Source organism: Manis pentadactyla, chromosome 17 (assembly GCF_030020395.1).
Source record: "Manis pentadactyla isolate mManPen7 chromosome 17, mManPen7.hap1, whole genome shotgun sequence".
In the NCBI taxonomy this organism is placed as follows: Eukaryota; Metazoa; Chordata; class Mammalia; order Pholidota; family Manidae; genus Manis; species Manis pentadactyla.
The window spans coordinates 28,920,887-28,934,281 of NC_080035.1; the positions used below are offsets into that span (position 1 = coordinate 28,920,887).

At 32.8% G+C, this 13,395-nt stretch overlaps 1 protein-coding gene across 6 annotated transcripts in view; it reads right to left on the reverse strand.

The window, feature by feature from the left end:
* PCDH9 (protocadherin 9) overlaps nt 1-13,395 on the reverse strand; it is a 948,380-nt gene that overhangs the window by 757,680 nt on the left and 177,305 nt on the right. Inside the window, exon 3 of one of the 6 annotated variants that reach the window (XM_057494561.1) lies at nt 9,730-9,994. The exons of the other annotated variants lie outside the window; for them this stretch is intronic. Coding sequence (XP_057350544.1) covers nt 9,887-9,994 — 108 coding nt within the window. The 3' untranslated portion in view covers nt 9,730-9,886. Of the gene's footprint in view, nt 1-9,729; nt 9,995-13,395 lie in introns of those variants that run through there. 6 annotated transcript variants of the gene reach the window in all.

Below are 13,395 nucleotides of genomic sequence, written 5' to 3' on the forward strand. Positions count from 1 at the left end.
AAGAGAAATCAGGAAAACAATTCCATTCACAATTGCATCAAAAAGAATAAAATACCTAATCAAGGAAGTAAAAGACCTATACACTGAAAACTACAAGACACTCATGAGAGAAATTAAAGAAGATACCAATAAATGGAAATACACCCTGTGCTCATGGATAGGAAGAATTAATATTGTCAAAATGGCCATTCTGCTTAAAGCAGTCTACATATTCAATGCAATCCCTATCAAAATACCAACAGAATTCTTCAACAAACTAGAGCAAATAGTTCTAAAATTCATATGGAACCATGAAAGTCCCCGAATAGCCAAAACAATCCTGAGAAGGAAGAATAAAGTTGGGTTGATTATGCTCCCCAACTTCAAGCTCTACGACAAAGCCACAGTACTCAAGACAATTTGGTACTAGCACAAAAATAGATCCATAGACTAATGGGACAGACTAGAGAGCCTAGATATAAACCCAAGCATGTATGGTCAATTAATATATGACAAAAGAGCCATAGACATACAATGGGGAAATGACAGCCTGTTCAACTACTGGTGTTAGCAAAACGGGACAGCTACATGCAAGAGAATGAAACTGGATTATTGTCTAACCCCATACACAAAAGTAAACTGGAAATGGATCAAAGACCTGAATGTAAGTCATGAAACCATAAAACTTTTAGAAGAAAATATAGGCAAAAATCTCTTGAATTAAACATGAGCGACTTTTTTCCTGAACATCTTGGGCAAAGGAAACAAAAGTAAGAATGAACAAATGGCACTATATCAAACTAGAAAGCTTCTGTACAGCAAAGGACACCATCAGCAGAACAAAAAGCCATCCTACTGTTTGAGAGAATATATTTGTAAACGACATATCTAACAAGGAGTTAACATCCAAAATATATAAAGAACTCACATGCCTCAACATCCAATAACCCAATTCAAAAATGGGCAGAATATATGAACAGCCAATTCTCCAAAGAAGAATTCAGATGGTCAACAGGCACATGAAATGATGCTCCACATTGCTAATTATCAGGGAAATGCAAATGAAAACTACAATACAACATCACCTCACACCAGTTAGGATGGCCAGCATTGAAAAGACTAAGAACAACAAATGCTGGTGAAGATGCGGAGAAAGAGGAACCCTCCTACACTGCTGGTGGGATTGTAAACTAGTTTAATCATTGTGGAAAGCAATATGGATATTCCTCAAAAAGCTAAAAATAGAAATACCGTTTGACGCAGGAATTCCACTCCTAGGAATTCACCCAAAGAATACAAGTTCTCAGACTCAAAAAGACACATGCACCCCTGTGTTTATTGCAGCACTATTCACAATAGCCAAGATACGAAAGCAACCTAAGTGTCCATCAGTAGATGAATGGATAAAGAAGAGGTGGTATATATACACAATGGAATGCTATTCAGCCTAAGAAAGAAACAAATCCTACCATTTGTATAAAAAATAATAATAATACACAGTGGCCATTGATCATAGTTTCTCTGTGTAGGAAGGAGTGCAGCCTGTATGGGCAGTGGTGTATTAGAGCTGTTAAAGGGTGTTAAGTGAAATTTTGTGAGCCAGTTATAAAACACAGTCATTACTAAAAATTAATGCATACAAATATTTAATTTAATGAAGTATATTAAAATCACTATTTTACTAACTTTTATCTATGCTGCTGAGAGTTTTCCATCTATCTCCTAAGTATGTGGTGGCAATAGTATAATAGTGTGCTAAGTGCATCCCTCATCAACTCCATCTTTGGTAATATCATGTTTATAGCTTGAAATGGACCATGGTGGGAGGACTGATAAAACAGAAATTGGTAAATACTACACATCAGGCCTTGTTTTACTGTTTTAATGATTATCTAGACTTAAGAGTGATGGAGAAAATATTGATTATACAGAATAAACTTTATAAATGTGTCATATCTGTAGGTGTTATATTGCAAGTAACAGGAAAAATTGATGAAATACTTTTCCAGAATTTGAAAACTTATCTTTATATATTTATATATGTATAAACAAATAAATGCTCACATGTTGATGAATGAGTGAAGTATGTCTCCTATTTGTCTTATTTCTGTTTTACTTATAAATGAAAATATCAACCAACACCCATGTTGGAAGTATATCCATTTGTAATTTGCCACCAATTAATAAAAATACTCTGTAAGAATCAGCTGGTTATATAGAATTTACTATGAAGTATATGTTATTATTTGTAAATCGTGAGTTACACATTCTTTATATCAGTGAAATGTATAATAAACACGTCTGTGTCTTGTGTGTACATACAAAAGGTGAAAAAAGTAATTATCTACTCATGGTGCTGTTTTTCTAAGTTATTTCTTCTCAATGTACAGATGAAAATGGTTTAGTTTGTTTTATCTTAACTCTCCTATGAAAATCCAGGCCATCTTTTATAGGTCTTCATTAGACTATTAGACAAATGTAATACAACATCAAAACCAAGTTATTTCAAATATAAGACCTGGGATATCTAAGAAAATTAATATGAATTATTCTTGTATTAAAAAATATCTGTTGCTATTAAGGGGAGCCCCTTTATCTTTTTCTTTCCAGATATTCAAAAGTATAATTAGGATCTTGCCATTCACAACAAAATTAGCTAAGTTATCCTCTCTGAAAAGAATCTCTTTGGAGCATGAACTTACTGATTTACTTAATTTACATTTGGCGAACAGTCACCCATAGTAAGTTACAAGCAAGCCCATTTCTGAAACAATAGATTGAAAGTTCCTGGAGAAAGAATGAGAAGAAGTGGTTACAAAGGCTTGAAGGAACTTTTGTGGGTGTTGGACATGTCTACTATTTGATTGTGGCAATGATTTCACAGATATATCCACATGTAAAAAGTTACCAAATTAAATTTTAAACAACTGCATTTTATTCTCTGTCAATTTTACTTCAGTAAATCAATTTTAAAAGTCTCAGATAAAGGTAGGTTAAAGTGTGTGTGTATTTGTGTGTGTGTGCATATATATATATATATATACACACACATATATATGTGTTTGTACTATATGTGTGCATAGATATACATATATATATAAAATATAATGCTATGATATATAATATAATGCTATATATTATATAATACTATCTTATTATACTATATAGTATTGAGATTATTACTGTGTAGCTGAATTTATACCTACTTTTTCTATTTTCTGTGCTATGCTCTTTTAAAAAACAAGCATAATTATTTTTACTAACATATGTTACTATCTACATTTATAATACTTTTTTAAAATACCTATTTACAGTATATACAAACAAATACCTTAGAATAAATAACATCTTAATTTGATGGATTACATACAAATATAAATGAGGTCTAGACATATTCTGGCATCTTCAAAGAACTTTTTATTCTTTCTTACCTTAAGGTAGACTACAAGAGTTGAATTATTTCATAAGGATAATTCTGGCAAAATTATGTTAGCCTGAGGTCAGATTTCCTCTAAAAATAACCTATATGAATTCTGTAGTTTCAAATAAATCTCTTAATAGTTTATATCAATTTCTTAATTTATTCAATAAATATTTTGACTTAAACACTGATTATGCAAAATGAATGAAAAAAATGATCTGCCATCATGAAATTCATAATATCAAGGCAAGAAAGATAAAATAATAATTCTGATAAAATACTTAAAATGTTGGAATTTTTTTAGCAGAAAGGAAAATATCTTCCTCCAATTTGTCCTTAGATGGATTTATATGTGAAAAGCTGTGCAAAGTAGGAAACATGGCTTCTTATAAAGAACGTTGATGCAGTTTTTCTACAAGTTATCACTCCTAATTATTTAATTCTTCAAAATACCCTATGTAGACTTTCGTGGAAGCCTGTTTTCAGTCATGGAGAATGATGTATCTTTTTTCAATATCTGCTGTTGGTCCATCCCTTCTAAAATAGCTCTTCAGTGGTTAACCTCTTCATTCAATAGCTAATATATCCCTGTGTTCCCTAGAAAGCAGCTTCCTTTACTGGCAGAATTCCCTGCATGTGTTTTAAGAGCCTTGACTGAGTTGTTCTGCCTTTTAGTTTGCAATGTGCTTTTGAATGATCAATATGCATTATGGAACTGTGCTGATTCATCATTTTTTCCAACCAGAAAAACATATCAAAATTCTGGTGAGAACATTTAAACATAAATAATAATACTCACCTAATGCAACCTCTCATGACTCTCCTTTTTCCACTCACAAATTCTAAGTATTTTAGTCTATTTTTCTATTATTACTTTTTTATTCTTTCTAGGTAAACCTCTCAATTTAATGAATAATTTTTGGACACAAGTCAGAACCCTTTATCTTCCTGTCAAAACCATTGTAAAAATTAATAGAGGCCTCGGGACAGCCACAAATTGGTCGTTTCTGAGCCAGTCAGACACTTTTTTTGCTGGCTTAGTAATCCCATTTTCAGAGAAGAGACTACATTTTATCTTACATAAGAAGAAATGTCTCAGGCATGCCCTACTCTGAAGCTGTAGTCCTAGACAAATAGCAACACTTTCCATGGACAAAAATGGGCAAAGTAGAAGATAATACTGGTTCTAGTAATTCAGAATGCTTAGAAGCGTCTCTGGAAGCCAGTTCTTTTTTCCTATACTAGACAGCTTCAGCGGAGATTGATGGTAATTCTGCCAGAATCCAGGTGCCTTCTGCCCCACATACTCTTCATGAAAGGAAGGAATAATTTACTCTCCGTACCTTCTAAGAGCCTTCAATCGGAAGGTTGTGGGTCTTTCTCCATAGATTAAAGCTTACCTTCACTCCTCTCTCATTATTGATTACCTTACCAGTTAGAAAGCAAAATTCTAAATTTTTGACAATAAAATAAAAAATAGCAGGTATAAGAAGATCCAAAACATCTGCAACTCCTTAAGTAAGTTTGTTTAGTATTTTAATCAAGTCATTCACAGTAACCTATTCAAACTCCTAGTACCACGGATCCAAGAAACAAAATAACTAACCCTATTCTTAAATGCTATGGTCTCCAAAGTGACATTTTTAGAGGAAAAAAAAATCACTGCTTCAAACTAACTTTGTATTCAAAACATAAAGGAGGAAAAAAATGGGAGCATTTATAGAAAGCTTTGAGAGAGAGTAATGTTGCCTCTTTTTGTTTCCAGTCACATGTTAAAAACCAATAATGAGACCATAGTGTAACCTAAAGTGGAAAACATCCATGATTTCTGTAATGAGCAACAGATTAAAAAAAACAAGTTACTTCAATAAATTAAAATATGTGTGTGTATGTGTGTATATATATATATATATAATAAAGTTAAATATTATCCATATTTTCTATAATTCACAGTAATAATTCCTTCCAGAATTCTTAGCTCTTTTCCTACCTGTAAAATCCAATTGAAATATTACATCCCCTCCAAAAGTCCACTAATTCATTTTACAAATAGAATTCTATAAAACATTGGATTTTCCATTGTTTGGGTATTTTGATAGCTTTTTCCATTATTTATGTCTGAAACACTTACCTTGCTAGTGCACTTTTTGGAGAATTGTAGATGTTTATGTTTTTTCTGGTTTATTATCATGGAATTAAAAGAGGCTACTTTTGGAAACTATGCCTGTCAAAGAGACACAGCCTTCTGATCTTGTACTTCAACTTCACATGATTTTATAGAAATTTGCCATTGATAAATATAGGGAATTTCAGAATAAAAGTTCAAAAAAATTTTAATAGAGGAGCAATTCTATACATAGTGCAGGTGCATTTGCACCAACAAGAATTTTATAATTAGCCATTGAGCTTTTAATTGAAGTCATTTAAAAACATCACAGTCATGCATTGAAGGTATGAAGGTAACTTCTAAATGGCTTCTGAAATTAAAACTTTAGTTTTAATAAGCAGATATTTCTAACTTAGAGAAGAATTGTTTGTGTTTATGGAAAAATTCTGTTGATATTAAAAATAAAAGATATCCCTTGTCCTAAGGTTTGAATGTAAAATCAAGGAATGCACATGTTATTAGCACAGTTTGAATGAGACTCATTGTAAGAATAATTTGGGCAAATGTCCTTGCTATTTTTTAGAGTGAATTAAAACTATAAAACATGAGTATCATCAGCTATATTATATAAAGGGCATAAAACTTAAGATAGTTCTTAATATATAACAGGATTGATGCTGTTCTTTGCAAGTTACTGAGTAATAAAGTGAAGAGCTTGCCTCCTAAATACAGCTAGTGCTGGGTTTTGAAGCAATACAAGTCAGTGATTATCTGTAGATATACCAGTGTGGTTTTTATAGTTTGCAAAAGCTGAGTACTGATTTCTCATGTTTCCTCATAATTGGCCTATGTTTTTAGTCTGCTTGTTAATTTTTCTTCTAAATGCTACCTCTCAACTGCTGTGATGAATAGTGAAAAATAAAGTAATTACAAGACCTCAGGAAATCCCCAGAATACAAGCTGGACTCAGTTCCTTGACTTACAGTCCACCTTTTCTGCCATTCCTGATACACAGATCTAAGAGCATGAAGGCTATAATAGTTACCCTCAGACCAATGAGAATTAGGATTTCTCTCTTTCTCTCTCTCTCTGCTATGATTTTGTTATCAAACAGTGCATCTATCTTTTTACTGAATGTTGAAGCAGGATAATGAAATATTTGCCATAGTTATAGCTGTACATGACTGCAATGAGAAGTCAATGTTCACATAAATGATAGCATCAGATAACAAGGAAAAAGTAAGGCAGGGGAAGGAGTTAACCCATTGGTCAGGAAGTGTTTTTGCAAAATTAGAGAGCAGCTGAGTTCACCTGTCACAGATGAGACACTGAAAGACAAAAGGGAAAAAACAAAACAATGATAGGAGAAAATTTTGTCATAGGATCTGCGAGGAGTTACATGGTATGGCTGTACATAAAGATTTTGCTAATGTGCTTTAATGTTCTTCCTGGAACAATGGCATGAGGGCATGATCAGTGCTGTGGCAGGCATCTTGTGACCTTGAAGGGAGACCAAGAGAATTTTCAAAATTGTATGCTTCACAAATGCTACAGTTACATGATTGAGTCACTGATTCCTGGACCTGCCTACTTCTCTACTTTCTATGATATGAAATTATTAAATGTCTTTTTTTTTCTGAAGAAATGGTTGCTTTGAAATCATTATAAGACAGACTCATGAGGTAAGACATTCAGTATTCTTTGAACACTTAATGTCCATTTCCATTCAGTGATGATAAACAAAACATCTATTCACTGATGAGAACAAGGATTAGAAAGAAATTCATACTCTAAAATTATTTTATAAGAAAATCTCTATTACAACTTACAAACTTCAAAAGGATAGCATTTTATTTTAATTTTTAGGAATAAAATGGATAGTGATACAATCTTAAACATTTATATATGTTATTTGAAATACATGAAATGGCATATGAATATAGTAACTTAAGGCCAATTCTTTACATTTTCAATGTACTTATCCTGCCTATGCCACTTTTGGTGTCCATTCATATCAGTCTTCAATACACATGAAGTGGCATTTTACTGATGATCTAGCACACTCAGTTAAACAGACAGAAGCAAAACACAAACCGGTGTATCCAGATCTATGCTCTACCTGTAGCACTCTGAGCCCAGGGAATATTGAGGTCTATATATATATATATATATATATATATATATATATATATATATATACACACACATGAATATATGTGTATATTCATGTAGGTACATATGTGTACCTGTGTTCTTTTTTAAAGCTTAAAGGGAAAATAATGCAGGTTAAATTATTATTAAATAATAGCTAATTTATTCTTGGTATTTATGAAGTTCCAAGCTGACAAATTTGCTTAGTTGGTTCATAAATTCAAGTCACATGGAAGGCATGCATCTCTTACCAAAATGTCTTATTATTACACAAGTGTGCTACATACAAAGTTTATATGCATTATATTATACATCAGAAAATATAATCCCTATTTTAATTTTCCCAATGTGTTTACTCAGAATTTCCATGATAGACAAATTATATTCATAGAATTGATATACAAATTTTAATTTCTTAATCAAATACTTGCAAATGTTCATCACAATCTTATATGTTTCTCTTACCTTTGGAACTCTTAAAACTAAAATCAGAAAATGGACTACAATAAAAACAAAAACTCTTTCAAATAAACATGTAATACATCATTATATATTAAGGTGTATATTAGGATTACATATTAAATTTTTGCTCATTAGGGGAAAAACAGATGCCATTAGGCTAAGGCACCTAGGTAAATTTGAACCTAGATTTACTTACTTGGATCAAGAAATCTCCCCATGAAACTCTACAGTAATCTCAAAGACCAAGAGGAAAAGATAAATCAAAGCAAATTTGTACTACTCTAGAACAAGAGCTTGCTTGCTAATGATGTCTTACCTCTTGTCTTACCTATACACAGAATAATACAAATATTTAACAGTTTAGGACATAAACCAATATTTGTCCTTGGTTGATTTTCTCAACTGATAAAGTTATTTGACCATACTCTCATTTTAACTTTGACAACTTACAGACATAAGTCATTAAAACTGTTCCTAACAATAAAATGTTAAAATATGACAAGAAAAAACAACTCTTAAATATTTCAAAGCTGATAGATTTTCTCTTTTCAAAGTGATTACTCATGCCATTGATGGAAATTGGAACAGCACATGAGCATTTTAATAAGAGTCACAGTCTGTTCTAAATCTAAAAAAGAAAAACATAAAATGCCACATCTCACTAAAAACAAAATATATTCAGACACAACTGTAAGAAGGGATATTTTGGGGGGCAACGATGGAATGCATGGGCATTTGATACAAAATGTGAGTACTGTGGGACTGGTTTTGTCCCCACAGTTTCATATTTTAACTGCATTCATAAACTAAAGTACATTTCCCATGTCAGGTTTCCAGCCATTCAAATTTCTTCCACACAAAGCTCTAAACTTAGTAACCTCTCAGCCCTTTGATTAGTCAACACTGCAATCAACAGCATGCTGCCCTTAGGTCTCAGTTTCCTCCTTTGATTAATATCGGCTTTTCAAAAGAAACATGAAAATCATATCATGTGAACTAGATCAAACTGCCATGCAACTTTGGGAAACTGAGACATTCACAGGAAATGTGAAAACGAACTGCAGTAGATAAATGTCAATTCCAAGGTTTTTGACATTTTGTTATATTTAAATTAAAGGCAATGTTATTTTGGTTCCTTCCTGCTCTAAACATGTTGATTTTCCCTTTTAGAAGATTCTGATAAAATATGTGCTCATCCCTTGCCAACACATTCAATTCCTCTTCTATGCAGACAGCAGGGTTTATATGATAAAATTTTAATGACCATGGACCTGCATAACGACGTGAGGCACCAGCACATTTTCAATAAGGCTATGCATCTGTTAAGACTGCACTGGGTGGTGTTCTGTAAATGGAAGGCTCCATGGCCTGAGAAGCAGGCTTACTAGAGATAGAGCTGCTCCAGAGAAAGTGCCATTATCATGCAGCAGTCATAGAATGAAAAGAGAATTTATGAATCACTGCCAAGGAAACTGTATTACGGGTTGGAAATTAAAACTGGGGTTTAACATATACCTGATACTATGCTGGATGATCTAGTTTTCAGATTACCCCATTGAATTAGTTAAAAGCAGCTTTATAGTACCCCTCAATCCCTGACTACATCCCCTTAAACTTCACAAAAAATCCTACACTATTTTCTGGCTGGAGTTTCATAGCAGGGAAAAACCTAAATCAATTCAAGAGAAGTTTGAGATTTTTGTTTTAACTCCTTTCAATTCCAGGTTGAGTAAAAATGCTCACTTTATAAATGTTAAGTCATGAAATTATATTACTTGCTTAGCTTGCACAGAAATGATTTTTGAACTCACATGTATACTGTCGACCCTGAGTCTGGAGATATTTATACTTTCTGCAGCATTACTGTAGGTATTCTGTGAACAGATACAAAAAGCCACTATAAATGCTCCATTCAAAAAATATTCCTTAGTTTTTTTTTTTCTTGTTGCTGTTCATTAACTATGGCCATCTTTATGAACTCTTATGATTCAAAGTTTAAACACAAAATTATGAGATCTTGATTTGGGATCAGTAGGCACCATCGCACAGAAATTTTAAGGTTTATGTTGAGTATACAGTACTATTCTTGTTCTGTTATATAAATCTGATATCAGGAAAGTACTTTCATGAAAATTATATTGTAGCTTTCACATGACAGAAATTTAAAAGTTCCTTTCTGGTAACAAGCATTATCACAGAGCATAGCAGTGAGAAATGGAAACTCAAATGAGTCATGGTCTAGGATTGTTCCAATTCATAAATGAAAATATATTACTGCTCTACTTCAGTATCTCAGCAAGATGAAATTAATGGGAACTTCTGGTTTAAAAAAAAGGCCAGCTTGAGAATGTGGAGGAATAGTTTGTTCACCCCAAAACCTCAATTCTTGGCCAATGGGGAAATGTCTTTCTAACCAATAAGAATACTGGCATTTAGAAAGTTATTTTGATAATAAAAACAGTGGAAAGATCATTGCAATGGAAATAGAAAGACGGTGGTGGTAAAGAGGCTGGCAGGAAGGTTGTAAATATTAGGATATGCGGTGAGATAGTCCATTAAAGAAAAGAATGCCTAGGAGCTTAACATTAAGTTATAAATAATAGTTTATATGGAAATGATGAAAACAGCTGTTAAACCAGCAACAGAAATCACAAAATAGGTTGTACAAAATTCCACTTGAAATCAAGAACTCACCTAGAGTCTAAGGAAATAACTTTGATGTTGGCTGTCAGTAAAATAAATTATTTTGGGATTTATATTATAAAATGAATTAAACTTTAATTTAAGGTGAACGCTTTTGGAATAAAAATAGTATACAATGGATTGCATTATGAAAAACCATGTATTTCAAATATTTTCCAGAGATATGTTAAGACCTGAAATATATTTATAGACCTGAAAGAGTAATAAAAAAGCAACTAAAAACATAATTACTGTAGGTAACAGTAGTAATTAACATGTGAATATATATGTTCAGGATTTTAGGAAAATGCAACCTGGCATGATTTTTAAAGTGTTGATTTTTTAAATGTAATTGCTCATAAGGTAGTAACACAGCAGGTTGACTTAATAAACATACACATGCCCCAAATCTGATTTAATTAGGTTTGAACCAAATTGTGTCCCATTTCCTAATGAAATTACAAGTCTGAAATTTAAAACCACTTAGTCAAATCATCCACACTTTTTCATGACAGTGAAGCACTTAATAATGATATTAATATTACTTATTTGTAGAAAAAAATATTGAAATCTTACTGAAAACCTGAAATATGTTTTCCAATGACCAATTGCTTATCAAATGTTTAACTTAAATTAAAAATTGCCATACACAATGGGGCCAGGTAGGAGAGGTGGAGATAAAAAAAATACATAATAAATTTCACTGGTAAAAGGCTATAGTAATTTGGGTAAGCAATAAAGATTCATTTATACAAAAAAACCAAGTTGCTATTTGATTAAATAATTAACTATCAAAGTCATAAACATATTTATTTTTATTTCAGAAGGGAAATTTCTACTCCTCCAAGACTTAAAAATTTAAGAATCCTGTATTCATTTTGAAATACTGCCCCCCATTATACCTGGTAATTTTTAAGAATGTACAAAAATACTGATAGATATTATATTTTAAGTGAAAATGAGAATTCATCAGTACACCTTATATATGCACATGAACAACTACAAATCAAAATGTTAATACTTATGTGGATAATAAACACAGTAGGCATTTTGTTTGTCTCTTTGTTTTGCCTTCCCAGGACCCATCTCTTCTTCAGAGTAACCTCTTTTCCAACAATCAGTTCAAGAATGTCAGGGCTCACCACATCCCTCCCTGCTCCCAAACTGCAAATGACACAGACCTGGGTTACTGACAATACGTGATCTACTAATCCCACTGATTAATTAAGGTTTTGTATTTGATTTGAGTGAGGGTAATGGAATTCTTTCAGAACTTTTCCTGGAACAGTGGACAAAATTATTATAACTAATACATATGCAATATTTACCAAGTGTTGGGCCTTCCTTTAGAGATTAACTATAGTAACTAATGTCACCCTCCTAATATCACTTTTAATGAGCAGGAAGGGTGTAGAGAAGACCAGGGAACACTAAATGACAAGAACCTACCTAGAAATAAAGTCCAAATGGAGGAAAGTTTCAGAAATGAAAGGGAAGCCCAGGTCCTAAAAACATTATTTGAACAACAGGTCACAGCCAAGCCTGAAGTTAAGCAGAAGCTATGCCTAAAGTTCTCAGTACTAACAGCCAATATGTTCCCTTTTGCACTTAAAAAACACAATTGGATGATTTTACAGCATCTTACTACACAGATGGACAGTGACTGTGAAGGGGTATGTGGGGGGGACTTGGTGAAGGGGGGAGCCTAGTAAACATAATGTTCTTCATGTAATTGTAGATTAATGATACCAAAATTTTAAAAAAGGAAGGAAAAAATAATAATAATAATTAAATCAGTTTTTTAAATGACAAAAAAAAGCACAATTGGATTCTGTACATTAGAAATAAAAAAGTCGTGATGAAGAAAGTAGGATGATGTATTACTTTTAATTTTTATTTGTATTTTATCTAATGTTCTATAAGCAATTCAATACAAATGCAAATATCTATAGAGAAAGGACATCTAAACTTGAGTCTCAAATGAAAAGCAGTATTACTTACGAGAAAGAAGAAATGAAAGGTTGTTACTTTCTTTCCCTGCCGCCTCACAAATTTCACTAATTTTTCCAAAACTGGATCACTATAGCCCCATCTATGAAATACGTACCACAAGAGTGTGGCAGGAAGAAATGCTCACTAATAACAGCATTTGCTCCTTTATGTTTTCAGTCCCCTGGCATTAAACAAGGGCATGTGAGTAGTTCTGGCCACAGAATTGTACTCAAAACTTAGTGTGTTACTTCTGGTTTGGGCCACAAAAAAATCCATGCACAATTCTTGTCTGTTTCTTTCGCAAAGTGTCCCAGTTGCTCCTGGACTGCCTTCTCAGGGAAGCCCCATGTTCCTTAGAGTATATTTCTCATTTGGGTGCATATTGTCAGCCTGGATACCTGAGTGACTATGTGGAATGGAGATATTTTGTCATGCATGGGGCTTGTAGCACAAGGAAGAAGTGAAGTTTTGTGGTATGGAGTCTCTGAGATCTTGGGGTTTGGGAGGGGTTGGGTGGTTTTGATCTAGCCTGTCCTGATCATTATAGTACCTTTGTCCAAAATAAGCTATAGAGGATATCTCTTGAGTTCACTTTATCCCT